We start from the raw sequence: 23,058 nt of genomic DNA, 5'->3' as shown, positions 1-23,058 counted from the left end.
TAGGTCAAATTCTATATTAAAAGACAATTTGTTTCTAAGGAACAAATGCAAAGGTGCATATATTTTTTTCATTTTTTCTGGTTTATTCTTGGCTTCTTAACAACGAGCCATAATGTATACTGATGAATAAAATATTTCACCCGAACAATAATTCTCCTCAAATTTTTACTTGATTCAACAAAATTAGTCTTTAACGTTACATAATAATAAGAGTTAGGTTAGGTTGCAAACAATAGCTTATTTTCGAGGGCAAATCTAGCAGAGAGCAAGCAGTCTACAGGAAATAAGTCCAGTTTTTTATGCAAGTACTCTGTATTTAATCCATCTGTTTTCATCCAAAAGGTCGAATAACTTTTGCAGCTATCCGGGCGGTGGAGTAGCGATCAACGATAGAGTATTATTTCGCTCAAGAAACATGGGTATCGTCTTGGGTCGTCCCATTCGTTTTTCGTCAAGTTCTTAAATTAGTCCTATTCTGATTTCGTCACTCATTCTACATTGAAAGCCACCGACGATTGTGACGAATGTAGCATGAGTGACGAAAGCAGAATAGGACTAATTTAAGAACTAGACGAAAAACGAATGGGACGATCCAAGACGATACCGAAACATGCTTGCTTGTATTTTCTTTTTTTCTTTTTTTTTTCTTTTGTATATGTAAAATGGTGTCACCCTATTTCACAGACAGAAATTTCATAGAATGTCGTTTCTCAGAAATTCTTTCATATATTATTTGGTTCATATACTTTTAGTTCCAATATTGTTGTTTCATAGACTATTTACTTGGTTGAAACATATTTCACCGAAATTCAGTTGAATGTATATTACTATCAAACTTTTTAAATTTAGAAACTTATCAAACAGTAGAGTTATGTTTCGTGTATTCTTGTTTCGTAGACACAGATTTCATAGATTGTTGTTTCATAGGAACTGTTTGATATAATATTTAGTTCGAGTATTTTCTTTCAAAATATTATTATTTCAGAACTTATGCACTTCATTTAGATTTATTGAGAAGAAACTCAATGCAAAGAATTGTAATATTAGAACTGCGACCCCCGCTGAAACAAACTGTTGCCAGAAAAGTAGGTTAGGTTGGGTTAGAATTGCGACCCCCGCAGAATCAAACTGTTTCCAGAAAAGTAGGTTAGGTTAGGTTAGAACTGCGATCCCCGCAGAATCAAACTGTTGCCAGAAAAGTAGGTTAGGTTAGGTTAGAACTGCGACCCACGCAGAAACAAACTGTTGCCAGAAAAGTAGGTTAGGTTAGGTTAGAACTGCGACCCCCGCAGAAACAAACAGTTGCTAGAAAAGTAGGTTAGGTTAGGTTAGAACTGCGACCCCTGCGGAAACAAACTGTTGCCAGAAAAGTAGGTTGGGTTAGAACTGCGACCCCCGCAGAAACAAACTGTTGCCAGAAAAGTGTTAGAACTGCGACCCTCGCAGAAACAAACGGTTGCTAGAAAAGTAGGTTAGGTTAGGTTAGAACTGCGACCCCCGCAGAAACAAACTGTTGCCAGAAAAGTAGGTTAGGTTACAAAGATCTATGATTTATTTTTTGACAAAGTAAGTATTGAGTTACTGAGCCTTCTATGAAATGTAAATATTAAGTTTAATAAAATGTGAAACAAAATTCTATGAATATGCAGGCTTGGAAACAAGTTTTATATAAATTTAATATTATAAGGAATAATAACATACGACCTGAAATTTTATGACATGAATTTCGGAACATTAATTTTCTGAACTATAAAAAATCTACAAGTACAGCTTCTACAATGTAAGTGCACTGGAAGTTGATCATTCTATGAAATGATAATATGAGAAACATTTTCTATGAAGCGCAATTCTACGAAAATGTAGTATATGAAACAACGTACAACCATGTAAAATGAATAAAAGAGATGCACATATCATACTTTCTAGAAGAAAACTCTAGCTGGCAAAAAAACGCCAACAAAACTACTTGCTTCTCGACGTTAGGGGGGTGACTGCCTCAAAATTTAATGATTATCCAACTGATATAAGAGAATTATTGTTAATTTCACATTAGATACTCGTATTACTCAACAGCCGTGGCGAGCAAATGTTTATGCACGCACTCCTCCTTATTGATGAGATGCGTGGTCTTGTTGACGAGCTGCATGAGCGTGTTGAGGTTGTTCGACCACTCGTTGAGCCGGTCCGACGCGTTCATGTTTAAGCTGGAACAACGTTAGTCTTGAAATCCCCGAACGTGACAACACTTTCAACATAATTGGCGTAATAAACTTAGAATAAATTTAAAAGTGAAAAAAAAAGTGGAAGTGGAAAAGTGTTTTCAGAGGCCGTGAGTTCAAGTCTCACACAAGACAGTAATTTTTCCACTTTTAAATTTATTCTAAGCTTAATAGCATCGTTCGCAGACGTTTCTGCTTGTTAAAAATTTAAATTATAATTGGCGTAATAGTCTGTGCGGAAAAAGAAGAGTTGTAGAATGTATTGGGCGCCATACATTCCACGAATCTTCTCTTTCTGTGTCTCTTTCAGACTCTACTTCTAAAAATCAGCCAGTATTTTCTGTGATCCTTTTGAATTTAGAAGAATGAGTGCAGTCCGTATCAAACAGATAGTAGCGGTCAAAGTGGCCAAATTAATCGAAACACAACCTTATTTCTTTGGTAACAAAGGTGGGTAACGATATACCTACATATTTGGCCACTATGGCAGTCACTATTTATTTAATACTGACTATACTTTTTTGATAACGGCCTTTGTTATAAGATTAAATGTGATGTTTCACGGAAAAAGGCACCTTATGGCGGCTGGCGCTTACGTCGCATAACGCCGTAATAATATTGGAGCGGCGTTAATAATAGCGTAAGCGCCATCCGCCATAAGGTACCTTTACCCGTGGGACGTCACAAATGTATTTTAAAGATATTAAAGATAAGCATTTTAAGAAAAAAAAGCCTGTTGTTTAATTGCGTTATTTTAAATCCCCCCTCATGGCGACCGTGCCATTAAATTTCACATTACATTGTTGCTGTAAGTTTTGTTGCGACAATAAATGACTTTTTTTTTTATTAGTCTTAACAGTTATCTGAAGTGCACAACGCCGGCGGGACGGTCGATCTTGGCCTCCTGGAACCCACGAGTTGGCTGAGCGCTTCATCCATCTGCCTCACAGTGGCGCTGACTCGGCTTTACGTTTCATGGCGACCCCGCCACTGAAGTCTTATAGTTATTATGATTAGATTATAAAAGTTACCTGTAGTGCACGACGTCAGCAGGACGGTCGATCTTGGCTTTCACCACGGAACTGAAGACCAGTTGGGTGAGAGCTTCTTCCATCTCGCTCTTGGTAACGCTGTCTCCTTTTCACGTTACACGGCGAGCTTCCGCTAGTCTTATGTTGACTAAGATAGTTACCAGAAATGCACGACGCCGGCAGGACGGTCGATCTTGGCCTTCACGACGGCACTGACGACCAGTTGGCTAAGAGCTTCTTCCATCTCGCTCTTGGTAACGCTGTCTCGTTTTCACGTTTCATGGCGAGCTTTCCACTAGACTAAGATAGTTACCTGAAGTGCACGACCCCGGCAGGACGGTCAATCTTGGCCTTCACGACGGCGCTGACGACTAGTTGGCTGAGTGCTTCCTCCGTTTCGGTCTCGGTGAGACCTAGCAGCTCGCTCATGCGTTTCATCGAAATGCGCGTATAGTACATCGACATGATGCGAATGTTCTGCAAAAAATCAGATTATTCTCAAAGTATAGTGTGTCAAACAACTTTGTCAGTAGAAAAGGGTGCGAAATTACCTGTTGTTTTATCTATTAAGTTTTGTCACGAATAAAAACAATCTATTCTATTCTATTCTAAATTCAAATCTTCTATGGGACGATAACCCTTCGCGCCTACATTTTTTAAATTTCCCGTTTTTTCTTCTGACGGAAATGGCTTGACAGACTATAGTTATATTCCACAGAAAAAAAATATTTTTACTATATTTTTTAGAGCATTATCATTATTGGTGGAAAATGCCCAAGGAATACTGAGAAATCTAAATACTATCTCACCAAAATTATTTATAGTGTTTCCAGCACAGCTTAAACTTGGAAAAAATTATCGGATCTCGTAAAGGCCCGTCTCCGAGACGGGCCTGTAGACCGGACCTTTTCTACAAGACCTAACATGATCCAATCAGCCGAACTGTATGAAACTGATTTTCATGGCGGTTTGCAGGATTTGGTCTTATAGTATTTAATAGCTGATCAGTTCATACTGATCAACGTCATCGTTGACACTCTCTACATGCCTGACGAGGCGTGCACAGCCAACACGTAGAGACCCTGAAAAAACAAAAACCTGACCTGACTGAACTGAACCAACTTACATGTTCAACCACCCTGTTCTTAAGGTCGTTCCACCGTTCTTGTCCCTTCTCGTCGGTCGAGTCGAAGTAGGGCGTCGCTCGCAGCGCCTTCTCGTAGTGCTGGCAGAGACTGTTCCACTTGATGATCTCAGGGTTGATGAAAAGACCCAGTAGTTGCCTAAAATAAAAATAAAATCATATAACAGAGAACTTACTGGTTAAGGCTAAACAAACACAATGTGAAACATTCACGACGAACATTCAACACACATAAATGCAATAGGGGGTATTACTGCAATGTTCTGCTGCCAGAGTGCAGCACCAAGCTAGCTAGTAAACCGTACACATACTGTGCCATAAACTGTTTTTTTGACAAGTTTTCAGAGACAATAAAATATGACATTGATGCATCAAGGCGGTTTGTTGACAAGGGTTTACCGGGAAACGCCAAAATCGAAATTTAGTTATCTACCTTTTTAGGGTTCCGTACCCAAAGGGTAAAACGGGACCCTATTACTAAGACTCTGCTGTCCGTCCGTCCGTCCGTCACCAGGCTGTATCTCACGAACCGTGATAGCTAGACAGTTGAAATTTTCACAGATGATGTATTTCTGTTGCCGCTATAACAACAAATACTAAAAACAGAATAAAATAAAGATTTAAGTGGGGCTCCCATACAACAAACGTGATCATCAAAACTACTGGGTCAAAAATTTTGAAAAAAATACACAAAATAGTTCTTAACCTATAGATGACAGGAAAACCTATTGGAAATGTGCAGTAAAGCGTGAGTCGGACTTAATTAGTTTTTGATTCGACCTCTACGGGTTTTTTAAAGACATTTCATTCACGTTCCACATAAAAAAATACATTGTTAAAAATTGGGTAAGTAATGTACGGAATCCTTGGAACGCGAGTCCGACTCGCACTTCACCGGTTTTTTACTTTAAATGAGGCTTCATCTTGTATTTAATGCGACATGTGTTTACTACGTACTTGTAATCAGGCAGCTTGTCAAGATCCTTGTCCTCATTCACCCGATGCGTGAGATCAGCTTGCTCGTTGTCATACGGCGCCAGCACAAGGAACACCACACTGCCTATGAGCGCGTCCGCGCCGCCCGCAGCGCCCAGCGCCCGGAAATGCCGACACACGGATAGATATGCTCCATTGTGCTGGTCTACGGCGATCATCAGGCGGTAGAACTTCTCTTTTAACTCCTGCCAATGTTCAATGTTGACATTTATAAAAGTCCCTAAATTTAAAAGTACTCTAACATACATACATATACATATAGGCCTTTGCCAAGCGGCACACTGAGCTTAGAGATATACTCTAACTCAGAACAAAGGGGCTAGATAGATAGAACATACATATGGTAAGCTCTAAGTAAGTCTTCCTTTTTTTAAACGGTGAGAACATTTAAATGGATAAAGGGTTGTTGGGTGGGTTCGAGATTCATCGAATTTATAATAACAAAATGCTGGTGGTGAGATAACAATAAACAGCACGGTTTAAATGTACGTAATCTTTAAACTTTTGGACGACAATGACTGATATATCCGCACCGCAGGTTCAACGCCAAAGACCGATTAATCAGTCACAGACCACAGAGCAACATATACCTATGTGCATATGCATAAAGTTAAATTTCAGTTTTAACACTTGTGTGACGTGGCGTCCGAGCGACAGCTTTTGTGTTTGACACGGCGTCGAAAAGGTTAATACCGCTAGTTTTATAATAAACTTGAAACACGGAAATATCTTCAAAAGTTCAGTCCATCTAAACTTAATAAATATTATTATTACTTTATTTCTAAGGTATTTATAATTTTTCAAAATTATTAAGCTTAAATAGTACACAGTAAATACCGTTGGGCAGATAGAGTGGAGGCAGATCTCCGTGAGCTCGGAGTCGGCGAAAGCTGGCGGGATACCGCTCTGGACCGATCAAAGTGGCGTGCTCTTGTGTTGGAGGCCAAGACTCATTTTGGGTCATCGCGCCAACCAAGTAATTAGTAGTAGTAGTAGTAGTTAAATAGTACACAGTTATGGAAAATAACATTATACCAACCTGAGTATTTTCTTCCTCAAAGAACTTTGTGTTGATTTTCTTTGAGATAATTTGTGTCCGAACATAATCCTTGATAGCAAGGCACAGCCTCATCTGTTCCAATATAAGTTCTACTTTCTCGCGCTTGTCCATGGAGCCATACGTTTCCACCTAAAAATCATAAGATTTTAAATACTATGTTAAAATAAACCAAATTTATTAAAAAAAAAAAACGCATTTCATTGATTTGCAACACCGAAGTGATCCCAAACTCAACTATGGTAGTTCTTTTTCGGAATAAAGAGCTCTAGCTCTATTTAATAACAAAAAGAAAACTGCCCAATTGTGGAGGAAAAAATATACAGTTAAAATCTCAAAGTACTTTTTTAGTAGTAAAACCACTAGTTATATTCCTGGCTTATAAAGAAAAGAGTACCATATTTGTATTGCATTGTACCTGAAGTTCCTGAATAATTTTGGCTGCCTCTGCCACATTGCCCTCATCTTCCCGGATCTTAGCCAAGATGTGTGTGAGCCTGGCTCTCTCCACTTCCACATAGATCTTGCCCTCGGTGATGGATCGCAGGGTCTCTATGAGTTTGACCTTAGTCTCCTTGTCTGGCGTTTTGTCAACATAAGTGTAGCATTCTTGGACCATTTTGACAACAGCCTGTTTAAGTTGAGATCTGAAAAATAATTTTATATAGTCAAAATCAATATAAGAATATTAACACGTTCACAGACGTCTACTGACGTCATGTGTCATAGGCCAAAGGAAACAAAAAACTATGCGACTGCTATATAGCATTTGTATCCGCAAATGTGTTAACAGGTTCAGTGCCAAGAACCCGCTAGTCAGGTTCATTTTGTGTTGGAAACATGCTTGGCACTGAAAGTGCTTAAGGGATAAACACATTTGCTGTGAAAGCCTGTATAGTCTTCATAACTTATGTTGTTTTATTAGAAACATAATATGCATTTCTAAATCATTGGATGCTAAATACAATATGCTAATGATATTTGTTTGTCAGTTTTGCATTTATATTGAAACAACTAATAAAAAAACTCATATCATCTTTGTTTTTGAACAAAAATATTTGTCTTAAACAATATTGATATGAAAGATTAAAGATTTAGATTTTAGATTTTTTTAGATTTAGGTTTGGTTGTACCAAACCGCCTGTCAATGTTACAGTGTTTGCTAAATTTTATTGTATGGAAATTTTCATAGTTCTCTGTTGAGTGACGTTGATCAGTCTGTCAAATGTGGTTGGTGCAACTGGCCCTTTAGTTTAGATTTTTAGCCAACTGCTAATAGACCCTGCACACTCTACTTATATTAAAACTTTATATCAAAAGCTGTCAACTGGCTTGTTTAGGATATTATTGAATATTACCTTCTCTTAGACAAAAGCACAATCTGATCATTCAGTGCAGTCCAGTTCTTAGCCTCAAAACAAATTTGCACTATTGCAACTAAAATCCTGGCAGTTGAAGCCATGTCAGCACCCTGAAATGAAATAATAGTTTTAATAATAACATTCAATATCTGTAACCTATACCTATAGAGTACTTTATACACCCCAAATTATATGAAGAAATATTCAGTGGTTTCATAGTTTGGACGCCCCTGAATTTGTAGACTAGTGTTCAAGAAAATTAACTGTCTCATTATCATTACCAAGCTGATAAAAAATATTTTTACTATAAACAAGTTTTCTTCACTTACCGTTCGTGTCTGCTTCTCCAGCGCCAGCAGCTGGTCGATGGCTTCTTGAACCTTGCCTTTGGAGGCCCATGATTTCCACAAGGGGATCTTTTCATCACAGGTGGTGCTATAGTCCACCTAAAATTGTGAAATGTTTTATAAAATGATAATTAAAAAAAAGAGTATTATCGCAATTGTACCATAAAAATACCCTAATTAGCTTAATTATCTTCGGCGGACGGAATTGAATTATTAAACCACAGTAGCGCTAACTCTTTGTAGCGTCATCTTCATAACCTATTTTATAGACAAAAATATTGCTGTATTATGATATGAAGGTTGAACCTTAAATGTGTACTTACCTCCATTTTTACTATTTTGCCTCCGGCATCAAGACTAGTAAGATCATCGTTAATCGACATTTTTTTAGGAAAATAGAAACTGAAAAGCAAAAGTTACGGTATATCAAACGGTAACAAATACGGCAATAAAACAGTACCAAATATAAGAGTTATGTATGATTACCCAACTATAACAGAAATGTTATTCAAACACACACCGTTTTGTATTATTTTAAGTCTAATTTATAATGATAGTGAGAATAATAAACCAAGAAACAAAAAAGTGACTTGCAATCCTCTTCTTGGCTTGACAATTCACGTAGTTTGACGTTGACAGTGTTGCCAACTCGGATTTTGAAAAAATGCTAGACTAATGTCTAGATTATGCCAAAGATTTTTGAAACACCTATGCTAAAAAGATGCTAAAATATCCCTTGAAATTAGACACTTAAAACACATACTTTTTTTCAAATTATCAAGACATAATATATATATAGACGGTGTCTCAGCGAGCTGTCACTGTTGCCACTTTTGTTTAGTGTACGATTAACAATTTAACACCACCTTGCTGTAGCCATGTCGATAAAGTCATATCGATAAACTATCGACATTTCTTACAATTTTAATTTTCCTTCAAAGGTTTTACGATATCTAAAATGAACAAAAACGCTTTTATTCTTTATTGTGGTTATCAGATCACAATTTTATCGTCACGCCCCAGCAGGGAACCAAGGGAAAGTTCAGATATTTAATTAAAATACATAAATACCTACTAAGATATGTGTTCCGCAATAATTGAAATATTTTATTATATTCTAATATATTTATTATTCATTAGCATTTCAATTATGTATATGTTTAACGAAGATATTGAAGCTTCAATTAATAGCTATTTCGTTCCGCTGTATAGCGTTTATCGATATATAACATGATTAAAATCGACTTTTCACATCCCTAAAAGAACACACATACACGCTTTTACGCACACATTCACAGCCTGGATGCATCAAAAAAGGCAACACTTGATTTGAAGTTCACCTTGTCAGCAGTATGGTTGTCCTTTTTTGACAAATGGCATTTTAAAAGAGCGAGGAGAGAGAAATGATACTAGTTGCTGCGCCGTCAAACAGAACAATAAACGTAGGGGCCTTGGAAGTTACTTTAAATATGCTGATGTTGTCGAACTTGTATATATTTCATTCATTCATTTACTCTACTGCTCGTTGTTTGTTTATGAAATGGGATTGTAGTTTTTTACCATTCAGCTATGGATATGGCGTAGAGATAATGTCGATATTATTTTTACGTTTTGTATATATTTGTTTTAATGTTAAGACACAAATCTTGTGATTTAAGTATTTCGTGTAGAGAATAATGTGTTTGTACATTCTAAGTGTGACATGTTTGTGATTGTTTGTGTTCTACATTAGTAGCCTAATTTTGCTTTGTTTAGCATATGCTGAGTGAGAGATAAGTTTTGTATTCGTCACGTAGAACCAGTTAATTACGCATTATGGATTTTCTAAGAGATCTTGAGAGTTGCAACAGGGGCACAAGAAGTGATTCTGCTCAAGGTCTAGCCAACAATGTTACATCTAGTCCAGTCATGAAAATACCATTACCTCCCCGTTTGTGGATAACAGGTGCGTTCTATTGACAATGGTATTTTTTGTTAGGTAACAGTCGACTAGTTACGGGGGGGGCTACAGGCTTAATTATTACACCTAACTACTGTAAAGGTTAAAAACAATTTATATTTATGGCACAAGTCATAACATGTCCATATTAGTAATTGATCTGGGTTTGTGGATTGTGGCTTTGAATGGTTCGAATTGAACACGAGTTCAATTTAAGCTCTACGTAACTGAATATCCTGTTCACTACGTTATACAATGAAGATCTCATGTTACTGTTGTGGAACTTTGTGTTGGCTACTTAGTTAATTGTACTTTTTGTGACACTATAATCTGTTTGTTATGGCCTACTTTCTTCCAATTTTGTTTGGTATTCCTTCCTTTACTCCTTCTAAATTAAGTAGGTATACTCAGTTAATATAACTTGTTTATTAACATTCAGTATTTGACTGGGATATCAATTAAATGCCATGTTTAAAGAATTCATTTAATAAACACATGATCACACACTGTTTTCTGCCATGTGTTTAATGGACTAATTGATTTGCTTGTAGATGTTTCCGATGAAGAATCTTCTGAAGAAATTGAAAGTTGTGTTAGAGATGAGGGAGTGTTTAACCCGGAACGGGCCCGAGTCAAATCGAGGTTCCGACATTACAAACAGAGGTCCAATGTTACTGTGCCCCTAGGGATATTTTGGGACATAGAGAATTGTCAGGTTGGTATTTTGTATATTTTTAAGTTTTTTTTTTGACCAAAAGGCTACAGAGGTTTCTTTTCTGTAATGTTATTTATTGCTCAAACTTACATATAGGTATAGTACTTGAGCAGATAAACTTGGTTGTAATTAAAAATTATATAATAGATTGTACTGTTCAAACTTTTGATGGTAAACAAAGATCTACATAATATGGCAACAACATGACTGTTTTATTACAAACTGATGCAAATAAATACAGATAACCTCACCACTTATCATAAGAGGTATTAAGATTATACACTTTTACTTCTTTATCTATATTAAATGCGGGTCACTTAAATACATATTAGTAAATATAGAAACAACAATGAATAATGTGTTAAAGTAATGGTCATTGCGCTAGTTTTCGTCCAGTGCTAGTTTCTGACTACTTGAAGAAATTTGAATATAAACCTACATTGCTGCACAAATTTGGACTTATTGCAATCCTTAATGTCTAAACCTAATATAACAAGTAGGAAATTAAAAAAGAAATATATTATTTGCTAAACCATCAAGTGGACGGAAAAACTAGCACTGGGCGGTAAACTAGGGCAATTACCCTATAACATTTTATGCGGTCTAGCGCGGCTTCCTCCAGCTCCACCCAGCCAAGGCCAACTGGTGCAGATTCAGAATATATATCAATGTTTAATATCTAGGTACCCCGAGGCTGCTCGGCAATAGATGTAGTAGCAGCTATCCGTGCCAAATTTCTGACGGGGCGGCGAGAGGCGGACTTTGTGGTGGTCTGTGATGTGAGGAAAGAATTACCACTGAGGCTCCAGGAACTTAATGATGCTCAAGTAAGTAGCTTTATTATCTTGAATCTAATTGAATTATTATCTCTATTATAATGTTCATTAAATACTTGTAATTCAATGCCAAGCATTTAATGTTAAGTAACAGAGATCTGTCACAAGTTCACTGCTACAGAGGTAGTGCATAATTGTTTTCCTTCATATTTTCTCGGAAACGTTCGTATTTGTCATGCTTCTTCAGTCAACTTCGGTACTTTACGAGACTGACTGAAATTGCAAGACGCGTTCGTACGTTTCCATGAAAAACGAAGAAAATAATTATGCACTACATCTGTTATTCTTTTGTTGATAAATATGGGCGTGTGAATGAAATATATTTCTAGTTAGTTGGTTTTCTAGACAAATTCCACAGATCTACATTTACTGTGGCTATACAGGGTTGCTATATTCTACTCACCCCACCTACGAAACCTAGCATCAAATTCTTATTATGTAGGAAGTAAAGAGTAACTTTGAGTATAATGAAAAAACATGCTTATTTCGCAATAGTTTGAAACTAAGTTATGTCACACATCATATCTGTTTTCTTTGATGTTTCTCTTGTCTCTTTAACCATTTCATTGATGACAATTTTTGCAATGAATGGAGATTTCAACAATCACTATTAACACTTCATTAAGATAACTAATGTCCTAGTTACTCTTTAATTATTTCTCACCAATTAATTATTGATTATGGAACAGGTGTAAAATCCCCCGAGAATTCCCCCCTAAAAGAACCCCCTAGTTTGAAATCCCAAGTAGATGGTTCTATATGCCGCTATATATTTGATGGTAGCATTAATTGTCTTCTGGCAACCAAAATTACCACGTAATGTATCTACTTACAGCGACATCTGCTTCAGCAAATTCAAAGCTCATGTTTTTCTAAGACTTGATGCCTCTTATACCTAAGCCGAATAGCGCTATCTCAAAAACAAATGATATTGAAAATGAAATTCTCAGTAATAGAAACTAAACATAAGTTAGAATGAATTTGCTTTTGAGTTAGCGCTCTTTGGCCTAGCAGTATAGTGCTAATAATTATATTTCTCACTTTCAAACCTTGTCTTTACCAGGTAAGCTTAATCCATGTGTGTGGCACGCAAAAGAATGCAGCAGATGAGAAGCTGCGGCAGTGTATGCGCAGGTTTGGGGAGCTGCACAGTGCCCCGGCCTCGCTACTCTTGATCTCAGGGGACATTAACTTTGCGGCTGACTTAAGTGACTTTAGACATAGGTATGACATTTTTCATTGCTATTCTTCCTTTTGGTAGAATGTTTTATCTCATAGAAAATCGGTTTTTTTTACCCGATTTTATGTCAAGTCTGAAAGCCACTATTATTAAAAGTTTAATGAATGAAGCCTTTAATCAGTCCCTTTTGTCTTAGGAAAGATAGAATACCTACATTTTTAACAAATATTCAAGAGTTCAGAGAAAAACTATAATCAAGTTTTCTAAACATTTCACTTGTTGCTATTGAAAAAAAAAAGAAGTTTTGGTGTCTTAATAAAAAAAATACGTGTATCTAAAATGAATCAATCTACTTCAAGAAACTCTGAACAAAATAAACTAAATATTTTCGTTCTTACAAGTTGAAGAGTTAATTTAAATGAATTCTAATGAATTCGATATTGTAATTAGTAAAGTAATAAGTATGATATAAATCTATTTTTACATATCCATTACTAATTACGACTCATTTATAATTAGTAAACTGTTTTAAATATTATTGCATTCTATATATATGTGCAATAACAAATACATGATTAAAATTGAAACATATTGCATAATTTAATAGTGTATTCTGGTTTGATAACAGGAAAAATATGGAAGTGATACTGGTGCATAAGCAGAACACGTCGTCCGCCCTTATAACCTGCGCCTCGTCGCATTACTGTTATAACGAACTAACCGCTCACTTGCCTAGAAACCCAAAGGTATGTATTTAAGTATGCAGTTTAAAAAAAATATTTGGAATTAATTTTGTACTAAACAGCACGCGAAAGGCATATAAACAGAAGGAATGGAAATATTCGCACAAGTCGGGCAAGCTTCCGTAGCTCAATTGGATAGAGCAATCGGACCAGAGTTCAGAAAGGCAGCAAGTTCCATTCTCACTTGAGGTGGTGATCATGTCCATTGTTTCTTTAATAAAAAAACAGTAATCTTTGGGTTCCATATCTTTTTTGATACAATTACATTACATATAACGTTTAGACAATACAGTTATTATTATTTCACAGACGCTAAGCCAAACTGAAGAGGAGGAGGATCCAATATGCGAAGTGGAAGTGGTGAATCTGCCGCTGGAGCAACCGGCGGACCGAGTGTCGCGCAGGCTGCGCCGGTTGGCTGACAACTGCGGCGGGCGCGTGCTGCGCGTCGACAAGTCCACGGCTGTGCTGCGGTTCCCCACGCCCGACCATGCTGCCAGGTACTACTATTATTATTATAGCTGGAGGGCGCCGCGGTGGAATGTCATAGATCCCGTCACGCACGGCAAAGAGGGTGAAACGCGGGAGTGGGTTTAGTGGGTAGGGCCAAATTCTCCCCCTCTCTTGCCAGGAGAGGGGAAAGGAGTGCGAGTCCCATACACCGTGCATAAAGTATTCCCATTCCGTCAAAATAGTACATTACTACAGAGGCCGGGACAAAAGGGGTTGCCGGCCGAAGACATATAGACGGCCGAGCGAAGCGAGGCCGGATAGGTCTGAGCGCGGGCAACCCCATTTCCCGCCGAGGTATGTATAGTGCTTTTCTCAAACATGCAATGAAATAAATAAAATAAAAAATCCACGAAACCCAAGTTTTATTTATAGAAAAAACTAAAAGTAAACTACACCCAAAATATAACCAACACGTACCTATATCATTATCACGCGTATGTTTTACACGAGTCGTGTATTTTTACTACCCGTATATTTTCATATATCTTTGATTTTTTCGCCTTGTATCCGTCTGACTGTCGTTTTCGTCACATACGTTTACATAGTCTTTCATGTTGATATCATGTTCCACATACATCTTTGCTTTATGCATGGAGTAAATAAGTATAATTTCCAAAGTGTTGACGAATTTGTAGTTACATTCATTTAAAATATGCCACAAAACAGTTTCTAATAAACTGTAAGCCATTTTTCTTCGTTTCTCAAATAATAAAATTGCCATAAGCAACCATATACATACTTCGTCTTTGACTTGGCGGTAGAGGCAGCAAGTTATTTAAAATCAATTCTGCTTACGCTACGATTACAATTAATATTAATTTCATTATTTCGTCGGAACTCATATTAAAGTACAAAAATCAACAACGCACCATAAATCCAATAAAACAGAATTAAAATTTTTCATCTTTACCTCCATAACAATTTAAAAAAAATAACTACGCGTGTTTGAGTAGACCTTTTTACCGCTAACGTTTAGATGAAATATTTTAAATGTTTTTATTTGTGTAGTTAAATTTATAATTTAAAACTATAGAATTTGGTTAATAATGTATTATTTATTAAGTTCATGTTGATTTCATACAAATAAAACTGCAAATTATAGCAAACATTGGTTTTTGTTTTTTTTTATTGGCGTAGTGGCAGAGTGTCATTACGAACCATAAAGCAAATACTGCCTCTAGTTTTTTTTAATGGATGAATGCCACGATGCTGTGTCACAAATATCTATGAAATGAAAATTAAAAAAGAGGACTTTGCCGGCCTAGGCCTGTTGTATGAAATTCCATTAACGACCTTTTGTCCTAGCCGCACCTGAAACGTCATACTTCGCAGCCTATTATAAGGAACATAACATCAATATTTCATTGCATGTTTGAGAAAAAAGGTATTACTAGCTGTGCTCAGATACCGCGGGTCACAGACCGCGCCGGCTGGCCAATAACGTCGGCGGGCGCGTGCTGGGTGTAGAAGGTTCTCCACGCCAGATCATGCTGCCAGGTACTATGTACTGGCTAATATGCTAAAAGACCGCGAGTCGCATGACTGCGCCGGGTTTACGAGCTGGCCGGCCGGCAGTATCTGACTTATGAACTGTCGCCTCCGGTATTTCCGAACCGATACGACCTTCAAACCTTCAAGAAAGAGCGCAAATAAATAGGTAAATAATAGTACATTACTACAGAGGCCGGGACGAAAGGGGTTGCCGGCCGAAGACATATAGACGGCCGAGCGAAGCGAGGCCGGATAGGTCTGAGCGCGGGCAACCCCATTTCCCGCCGAGGTATGTATAGTGCTTTTCTCAAACATGCAATGAAATAAATAAAATAAAAAATCCACGAAACCCAAGTTTTATTTATAGAAAAAACTAAAAGTAAACTACACCCAAAATATAACCAACACGTACCTATATCATTATCACGCGTATGTTTTACACGAGTCGTGTATTTTGACTACCCGTATATTTTCATGTATCTTTGATTTTTTCGCCTTGTATCCGTCTGACTGTCGTTTTCGTCACATAAGTTTACATAGTCTTTCATGTTGATATCATGTTTCACATACATCGTTGCTTTATGCATGGAGTAAATAAGTATAATTTCCACAGTGTTGACGAATTTGTAGTTACATTAATTTAAAATATGCCACAAAACTGTTTCTAATAAACTGTAAGCCATTTTTCTTAGTTTTTCAAATAATAAAATTGCCATAAGCAACCATATACATACTTCGTCTTTGACTTGGCGCCAGAGGCAGCAAGTTATTTAAAATCAATTCTGCTTACGCTGCCAATTCCAACACCTACGATTACAATTAATATTAATTTCATTATTTCGTCGGAACTCATATTAAAGTCAAAAAATCAACAACGCACCATAAATCCAATAAAACAGAATTAATATTTTTCAACTTTACCTCCATAACAATTTAAAAAATATAACTACGCGTGTTTGAGTAGACCGTTTTACCGCTAACGTTTAGATGAAATATATTAAATGTTTTTATTTGTGTAGCTAAATTTATAATTTAAAATTATAAAATTATAGAATGTATTATTTATTAAGTTCATGTTGTTTTTATACAAATAAAACTGCAAATTATAGCAAACATTGTTTTTTGTTTTTTTTTTATAGGCGTAGTGGCAGAGTGTCATTACGAACCATAAAGCAAATACTGCCTCTAGTTTTTTTTAAGGGATGAATGCCACGATGCTGTGTCACAAATATCTGTGAAATGAAAATTAAAAAAGAGGACTTTGCCGGCCTAGGCCTGCAAGATGTGTATGAAATTCCATTAACGACCTTTTGTCCTAGCCGCACCTGAAACGTCATACTTCGCAGCCTATTATAAGGAACATAACATCAATATTTCATTGCATGTTTGAGAAAAATACATTTATTATCAGAACACAAAATCAGTACAGTAATGTAAGGAACAGAAACAATATGGTAACTTAAAGTAAGGTACAATTTTAGTCCATTCCATTATTTACTGGACACCTGGTATGTATTAGTGATAAAATGTTACACTACACGTAAATTACGGGTATTTATTATAAAAAGAAGTAAATATTTCTGGTAGACTAACCATTTAACCATAAAAAAATACCGGTTGTCGACAATACCATACGCTTGACTGCTTTACAAGGTTACTTAATTACACCCAAAAACGAGCCGTTACGCTGTTGAGATTTTAGCTTTTTATTATCTATTTACTTCTGTAGCATCTACTTGCTGAAATAACATAAGACCTGATTTACTATAAGTTTAATAAAAAAGAACTTTATTTTGATGTATACTAGTTTATGTACATAACAAAGAAAGACAATTTCGCAATAATGGTGATCCAGAAATGGCTAGTCGTATTCTTAATTGATAGCACACACAGTGCAAGTGTTATTTATATGTCATAATTTCATAGAAATTGACGTTTAAAACAACACTTGCACTACGTGTGCTATCAAAATCGTTGCGGACTTATCTATCTCTCATAGTTTTCCAACATTCCGACGCCATAACACCACCATTTTTAGCACAATTTAGTATTTTAGTCTAAATCTGTTGAGTTCATAATAACATATTCAATTACACAAACGGGTCTACCGCGATATAATTTCATTGTTTTTACCTTTAATTCCGACGTTTCAGCTGAGTTGCACCAGCTGTGGTCACGGAAAGACTGACGTCCCAACAAATGTCAACGGAGATATGAATAAAACAACACTAAACTACCCGAAATTAGTTTATAAAAACACCCTAAAAATTTCAATCGAGAGGACGGTTACAAATTATCGTCTACTTGGGGACCAGTGATTCAAATGTTGAAACCAGCAGATATATCTTCGGACCAGTGTACGGATACTGTGAGTGTTGTGTGTCGTGCCGTGGACAATAAACATTAAACTTTAACGGGTAGCTGCAATTTCTTTGTCTACCCCGAACATTTTTATAAACTAATTTCGGGTAGTTTAGTGTTGTTTTATTAATATCTCCGTTGACATTTGTTGGGACGTCAGTCTTTCCGTGACCACAGCTGGTGCAACTCAGCTGAAACGTCGGAATTAAAGGTAAAAACAATGAAATTATATCGCGGTAGACCCGTTTGTGTAATTGAATATGTGTACAAAACGCGAGAGTTTAAAGTGTTATAGAGTTCATAATAAATTGCAAAACGAAAAAAAATATCGATTTTAATTCGATTGTTGCCATAGAACTGTATAATCTTATACTGAACGCATCCGTTAGATTCTTATATGTGGGTACTTCATCATTTATACTCATTCAGTAGTCGCAAATGTGTACTTACCCACAATAGGGGGTCACCTTACAGTGCCGCCCTTCCACGTCCAAACGTTCATTACATCGCCAGACACAAGCCAGAAACAGTGATTTTTACTATACTTTCGAAATTTAAATATTTCCCAACGGACAAAATTCGAAATTCGTGGTGTCTAACACTAAAAGTTTAACTTTATAGGCGTCAAACGCCTTTTTATTTCGTTGCTTATTTATTTGTGAATCATGCTAGTCTCAGGGTAAGATTTTTTTATCCAATTTTACGATTTATTGAAATTTTGTGTAGGAAAAACAGTTTTCAGTATCTGATTTTCGATTTCTTATGTTCATTATTAGCAGATAAGCCTTAAAATATCATTATATTATAAATTACCATTTATTCACTTGACCTACTTAAAAAGCATGGCGAATTATTTGGTTAATTTTTAATAATACAATTTTAACGGTTTACGGTAAATATAAAGATAATTCACAATAATAAAGAATAAAAACTTGGGCAAAGAAAACTACAAAGAATTTTATTGTAAAAAAAATCTAGCATTACTATTTACGTACTGGTGAGTCTACAATTAAAATATCTTGATTGTAACATTTGAAATCCGCTATACAAAGCTGCTAAGATTGTGTTGGTTATTTAGTAAAATATATATTTTTTGCAACTTAGGAGTTGATTGCTTCTCTGTAACAACATTTGTAAGCAGTATTCCCAGGCCATGTACGCTGTTTTGAAGTTAATTTATCTCGTTCGTGTATTTATTAATTTGATATTATGTTAATATTGTATTATTTTTATCGAAATAATAATTAGCGGGAAAAGTATTCATTCATAACGGTAATAAAGATGGCGGTTCTCCGACAGCTGATTTAAAATAATGTACGTTGGAGGGGGTTGCACCTGTCACTCCGTAACGAATCAAATTCAAATTTCTTTGTTCGTTTTATAATATGGTTGAACGTCACCAGCTGATTTCTCTGTACGGATATGATGGTCGTTCTTGTCTACGTGACAGCGTGATAAAACGGTGTCTGTCACTTATACCCACGGTGTTAAAGACAGTTATTTTATCACGTGGATAAAGCTATCCATAATAGATATAATATAGTGTAAATAGTTGTGTATACGTATAATTACGTACGGTTGCATTGCAGTTTACTCTGATAAATAGCTTATAAGTTGAATAGGTATTCAAAGGTTTTCACGGCACTCAATTTAGATGTTATCGTATATTGTATTTACATATTATTAGTATGAATTTAGGTGTTATTATATGTTGCACATTTTATAATATTTATAATTATGAAAATGGTAGGACGATAAGCTATTATTGTGGTAATTATCTGGTGCGACGATGGAGTTCCTTTTTTATAACCTTACATAAGTAACCTCAACAACAGATTTTTAAATTTATTGAAGTTAGCGTATTTTATTAAACATGAGTAGACTCGGAACGTCCAAAAAAGCGAATAAGATATGTTTTTCGTTTTTCCTAATCTCAGAATAACGATACAAATGATACAATGCAACGCGTTGACCGTAACCATTATCAGTCATTATTAGGTATACGTAACCATTCATAATTTGTCTATATTATTGCTGTTTTTCCTATTCGTCATTTCAATGTGACTTGTTACTTATGATTTATATGTAGTAAATAAAAAACTGGTGTTCACTAACTCTTTTGATGCAATGTATTAAACGAAAGTACTTGCTTTTGATTATGAGTTAAAAATATCTCTTTTAATAAAGAAATACTTGAACAATGGACGCCATAGTCACAGCTTGGGGCTATTCATAAATTACGTCATTTAAAATTAGGGGGGGGGGGGTCTGGACATCGGATGACGGTAGCATGAAGTAGGAGGAAATGGGGTCATTTGTGGCATGCTTTTTGGATGATTATGGGGGGGGGGGTCAAAAATCGATGACGTAATTTATGGACAGCCCCTTAACTACTGAGTTACCGAAAAGCGAATGTTTTTCTGTCATATCCATTATAATATGTATGATAATTTTAAGGTATTTATCTATGGGCAAATAGTTGCCTGAAAATAAATGTTTTCATTTCATTTTATTATTTCATTAATTCACTTTCCGTTATTTCAGTAATTTTAAGTAAACACGGCTCTTTTGGGTTTCTTTACATTTCTGATAACTTTTATCGTCATTATTAGCATAAATAACGCTGTATCCTAGGGCAAATATGACATAAGTTTATTCTAAATTGAATCGTGAGCGACAATCCGTTTTGTATTTACTAATAATTAATATTTTCATATTCGCCAGAGCACTGAAGCGTATGGACGGCGAGGACGTGTTCGGTCGGAAGATCAGCACGCGGTACCTGCGCCCCCTCCAGCCCTACCACACGTACTCCAGCGACGAGGGCTACAGCACCGCCGGGGTCGACAAGCCCGCCTTCATACCGCCGCCAGTGCAGGTGAGCAAAGCTACTATAACTGTTCGGTCGGGAGATCAGCACGCGCTACCTGCGCCCCCTCCAGCGCTACCACGCGTACTGCAGCGACGAGGGCTACAGCACCGCCGGGGTCGACAAGCCCGCCTTCATTCCGCCGCCAGTGCAGGTGAGCAAAGCTACTATAACTGTTCGGTTGGGAGATCAGCACGCGCTACCTGCGCCCCCTCCAGCGCTACCACGCGTACTCCAGCGACGAGGGCTACAGCACCGCCGGGGTCGACAAGCCCGCCTTCATACCGCCGCCAGTTCAGGTGAGCAAAGCTACTATAACTGTTCGGTCGGGAGATCAGCACGCGCTACCTGCGCCCCCTCCAGCGCTACCACGCGTACTGCAGCGACGAGGGCTACAGCACCGCCGGGGTCGACAAGCCCGCCTTCATTCCGCCGCCAGTGCAGGTGAGCAAAGCTACTATAACTGTTCGGTTGGGAGATCAGCACGCGCTACCTGCGCCCCCTCCAGCGCTACCACGCGTACTCCAGCGACGAGGGCTACAGCACCGCCGGGGTCGACAAGCCCGCCTTCATACCGCCGCCAGTTCAGGTGAGCAAAGCTACTATAACTGTTCGGTCGGGAGATCAGCACGCGTTACCTGCGCCCCCTCCAGCCCTACCACGCGTACTCCAGCGACGAGGGCTACAGCACCGCCGGGGTCGACAAGCCCGCCTTCATACCGCCGCCAGTGCAGGTGAGCAAAGCTTCTTAAGTTAGGAAGTCTTAGGGTGGGTTGCACCAAACCACCTGCTAACGTAAGCACGGTTCGCTAAATTTTAACGCTGACGTGGGGGTCTTAACGATTGCTAAATAAATTGCGTTGCACCAGCTATAAAATAACAGGACGTTAAAATTACTAATCGGTAATCGTATTGACGTATTATGAACGCATTCCTACCAAAAATTTTATGGTAGAATTTTTATTTTATATAGCAACCCAGTCATAGATGCCAAACTGAGTTGTCAAAATTCTCAACGAGAAAAGTTTTGTAGGCGCGAACTACACTTTCTTTGCAGATTTAAAATCTAAATATTCAACAATATAAGCCATTCCTGAATATATTTATGGTAATATATTAAAAACAATGTATCTTCATGGTACTCTAAAGTGAAATGTCTGACTACGATTGTTGAATGGCCTAGCTAAAGTCGGAATCAAACATGGAGCGACATTGCCCGGTAAGTTATCTTATTAGTGTAATGCTTATAGCTTCCTACTTTCAGTCCTTTCAGAGCCCTAAGCACAATCATGCACAAGTGATTACTTGCGCTAACTACGCTATCTACAACTATGAAGCAAAGACGATAGTCAGGGAAAAAATTCCAATTATATTGTTGACAAAATAATGCATAACTGTTAGTTAGTAGCAGGCATTTGAGTTACTTTTGTACTTTAATTTAAAACTGCTTGGTCTAAGCATTAGTTGCCAAGCGGACCCCAGGCACCCATGAGCCGTGGAAAATGCCGGGACAAACGCGAGGAATATGATGACTTATAATAATATCATGTTGGTTTCTTTTCAGGTTAGATTGACACCATATGATAAAGGAATACAAGATAAAAGTTACACACAAGTGAATGAATTCAAGAAAAAAACAAATTATACAATTAAATTAACTGGAAGAAACTTGTTACAAAAAATAAAGTATTAGAAAAATATATCTGAATTTCAATTTTGACAAGAAAATATATTGCTAGTTACCTTATCTACTTTATTTTCCATTTCACACTATTATCCTTTTTAGGTAAGCAGTTTAGTGACCAATGGAGGTACAGGGTTACCCGGAGAGTAGATAAACAACTTATTGACATATATTATTTTACAATTATATATAAGGAGGTACCTACCTATCATAGTTATTATATTTTCAGTCATACAGGTAACTTGGTTATTAACTATTTTATTTTCTTCGGGTGTAGGTGTAGAGAAAGCCAGTATGGAGAGAAAACAAATAAAATAAAATTATTCAGACCGAGGGCCTTTTCTTGTGACAAATTCAGGGCTATTTAGGTACCTATGTTAGGTTTAAATGTTATGTATATAGGGACTTGAGGTAGGTTAATCAGTAGGTACTGTACTGGAACATTATTTTCAATACATGGCTAGGGTTAAATATATTTCAATGTATGACTTGTTGAACACAAATAAAATTCAGGTGACAAGAAGACAAGCCATATTATATTTTATTTGACCCAGGTAGTTGTATTAAGGTTT

The 23,058-nt window shown here is 36.9% G+C and overlaps 2 protein-coding genes across 4 annotated transcripts in view; one reads left to right on the top strand and one right to left on the bottom strand.

Annotated features, from left to right (window-relative positions):
* Positions 1-1,889: 1,889 nt before the first annotated feature.
* LOC134667330 (26S proteasome non-ATPase regulatory subunit 12) lies at positions 1,890-8,789 on the bottom strand. 3 transcript variants are annotated; one of them, XR_010098626.1, is made up of 10 exons: positions 8,642-8,789; positions 8,479-8,557; positions 8,138-8,254; positions 7,806-7,918; positions 6,866-7,094; positions 6,430-6,579; positions 5,352-5,575; positions 4,377-4,533; positions 3,412-3,727; positions 1,890-2,204 (listed from the first exon to the last, which is right to left on the bottom strand). XR_010098626.1 is itself a non-coding variant. In XM_063524678.1 (10 exons), the coding sequence occupies exons 2-10, from the start codon at positions 8,536-8,538 to the stop codon at positions 2,063-2,065; spliced, it is 1,356 nt and encodes a 451-aa protein (XP_063380748.1). In that variant the 5' UTR covers positions 8,539-8,557; positions 8,642-8,789; the 3' UTR covers positions 1,890-2,062. The 3 variants fall into 3 exon arrangements, 1 of the variants encoding a protein (XP_063380748.1); XR_010098627.1 differs by having other exon boundaries at positions 8,676-8,780; XM_063524678.1 differs by having other exon boundaries at positions 3,564-3,727.
* A 907-nt stretch (positions 8,790-9,696) lies between these two features.
* Positions 9,697-23,058, top strand: part of LOC134667328 (meiosis regulator and mRNA stability factor 1) — a 36,549-nt gene continuing 23,187 nt past the window's right edge. Inside the window, exons 1-7 of the mRNA XM_063524674.1 lie at positions 9,697-10,100; positions 10,646-10,809; positions 11,493-11,636; positions 12,709-12,869; positions 13,454-13,571; positions 13,878-14,068; positions 20,658-20,811. Of these exons, the coding sequence (XP_063380744.1) occupies positions 9,971-10,100; positions 10,646-10,809; positions 11,493-11,636; positions 12,709-12,869; positions 13,454-13,571; positions 13,878-14,068; positions 20,658-20,811 (1,062 nt within the window). The 5' untranslated portion in view covers positions 9,697-9,970. The remainder of the gene's footprint in view (positions 10,101-10,645; positions 10,810-11,492; positions 11,637-12,708; positions 12,870-13,453; positions 13,572-13,877; positions 14,069-20,657; positions 20,812-23,058) is intronic.

This window comes from Cydia fagiglandana, chromosome 9, assembly GCF_963556715.1.
Source record: "Cydia fagiglandana chromosome 9, ilCydFagi1.1, whole genome shotgun sequence".
In the NCBI taxonomy this organism is placed as follows: domain Eukaryota; kingdom Metazoa; phylum Arthropoda; class Insecta; order Lepidoptera; family Tortricidae; genus Cydia; species Cydia fagiglandana.
Note: the sequence above shows the minus strand (reverse complement) of the source record. Positions and strands in the feature narration are given on the sequence as shown.

Excerpts from the sequence above, each read along its gene's own strand:
- LOC134667330 (XM_063524678.1), bottom strand. The coding sequence starts at position 8,538 with ATGTCGATTAACGATGATCTTACTAGTCTTGATGCCGGAGGCAAAATA. Across the intron at positions 8,255-8,478 it reads GCAAAATAGTAAAAATGGAG|GTGGACTATAGCACCACCTG; the intron begins GTAAGTACACAT and ends TCACAATTTTAG. Across the intron at positions 2,205-3,563 it reads GCCGGGGTCGTGCACTTCAG|CTTAAACATGAACGCGTCGG; the intron begins GTAACTATCTTA and ends ACGTTGTTCCAG.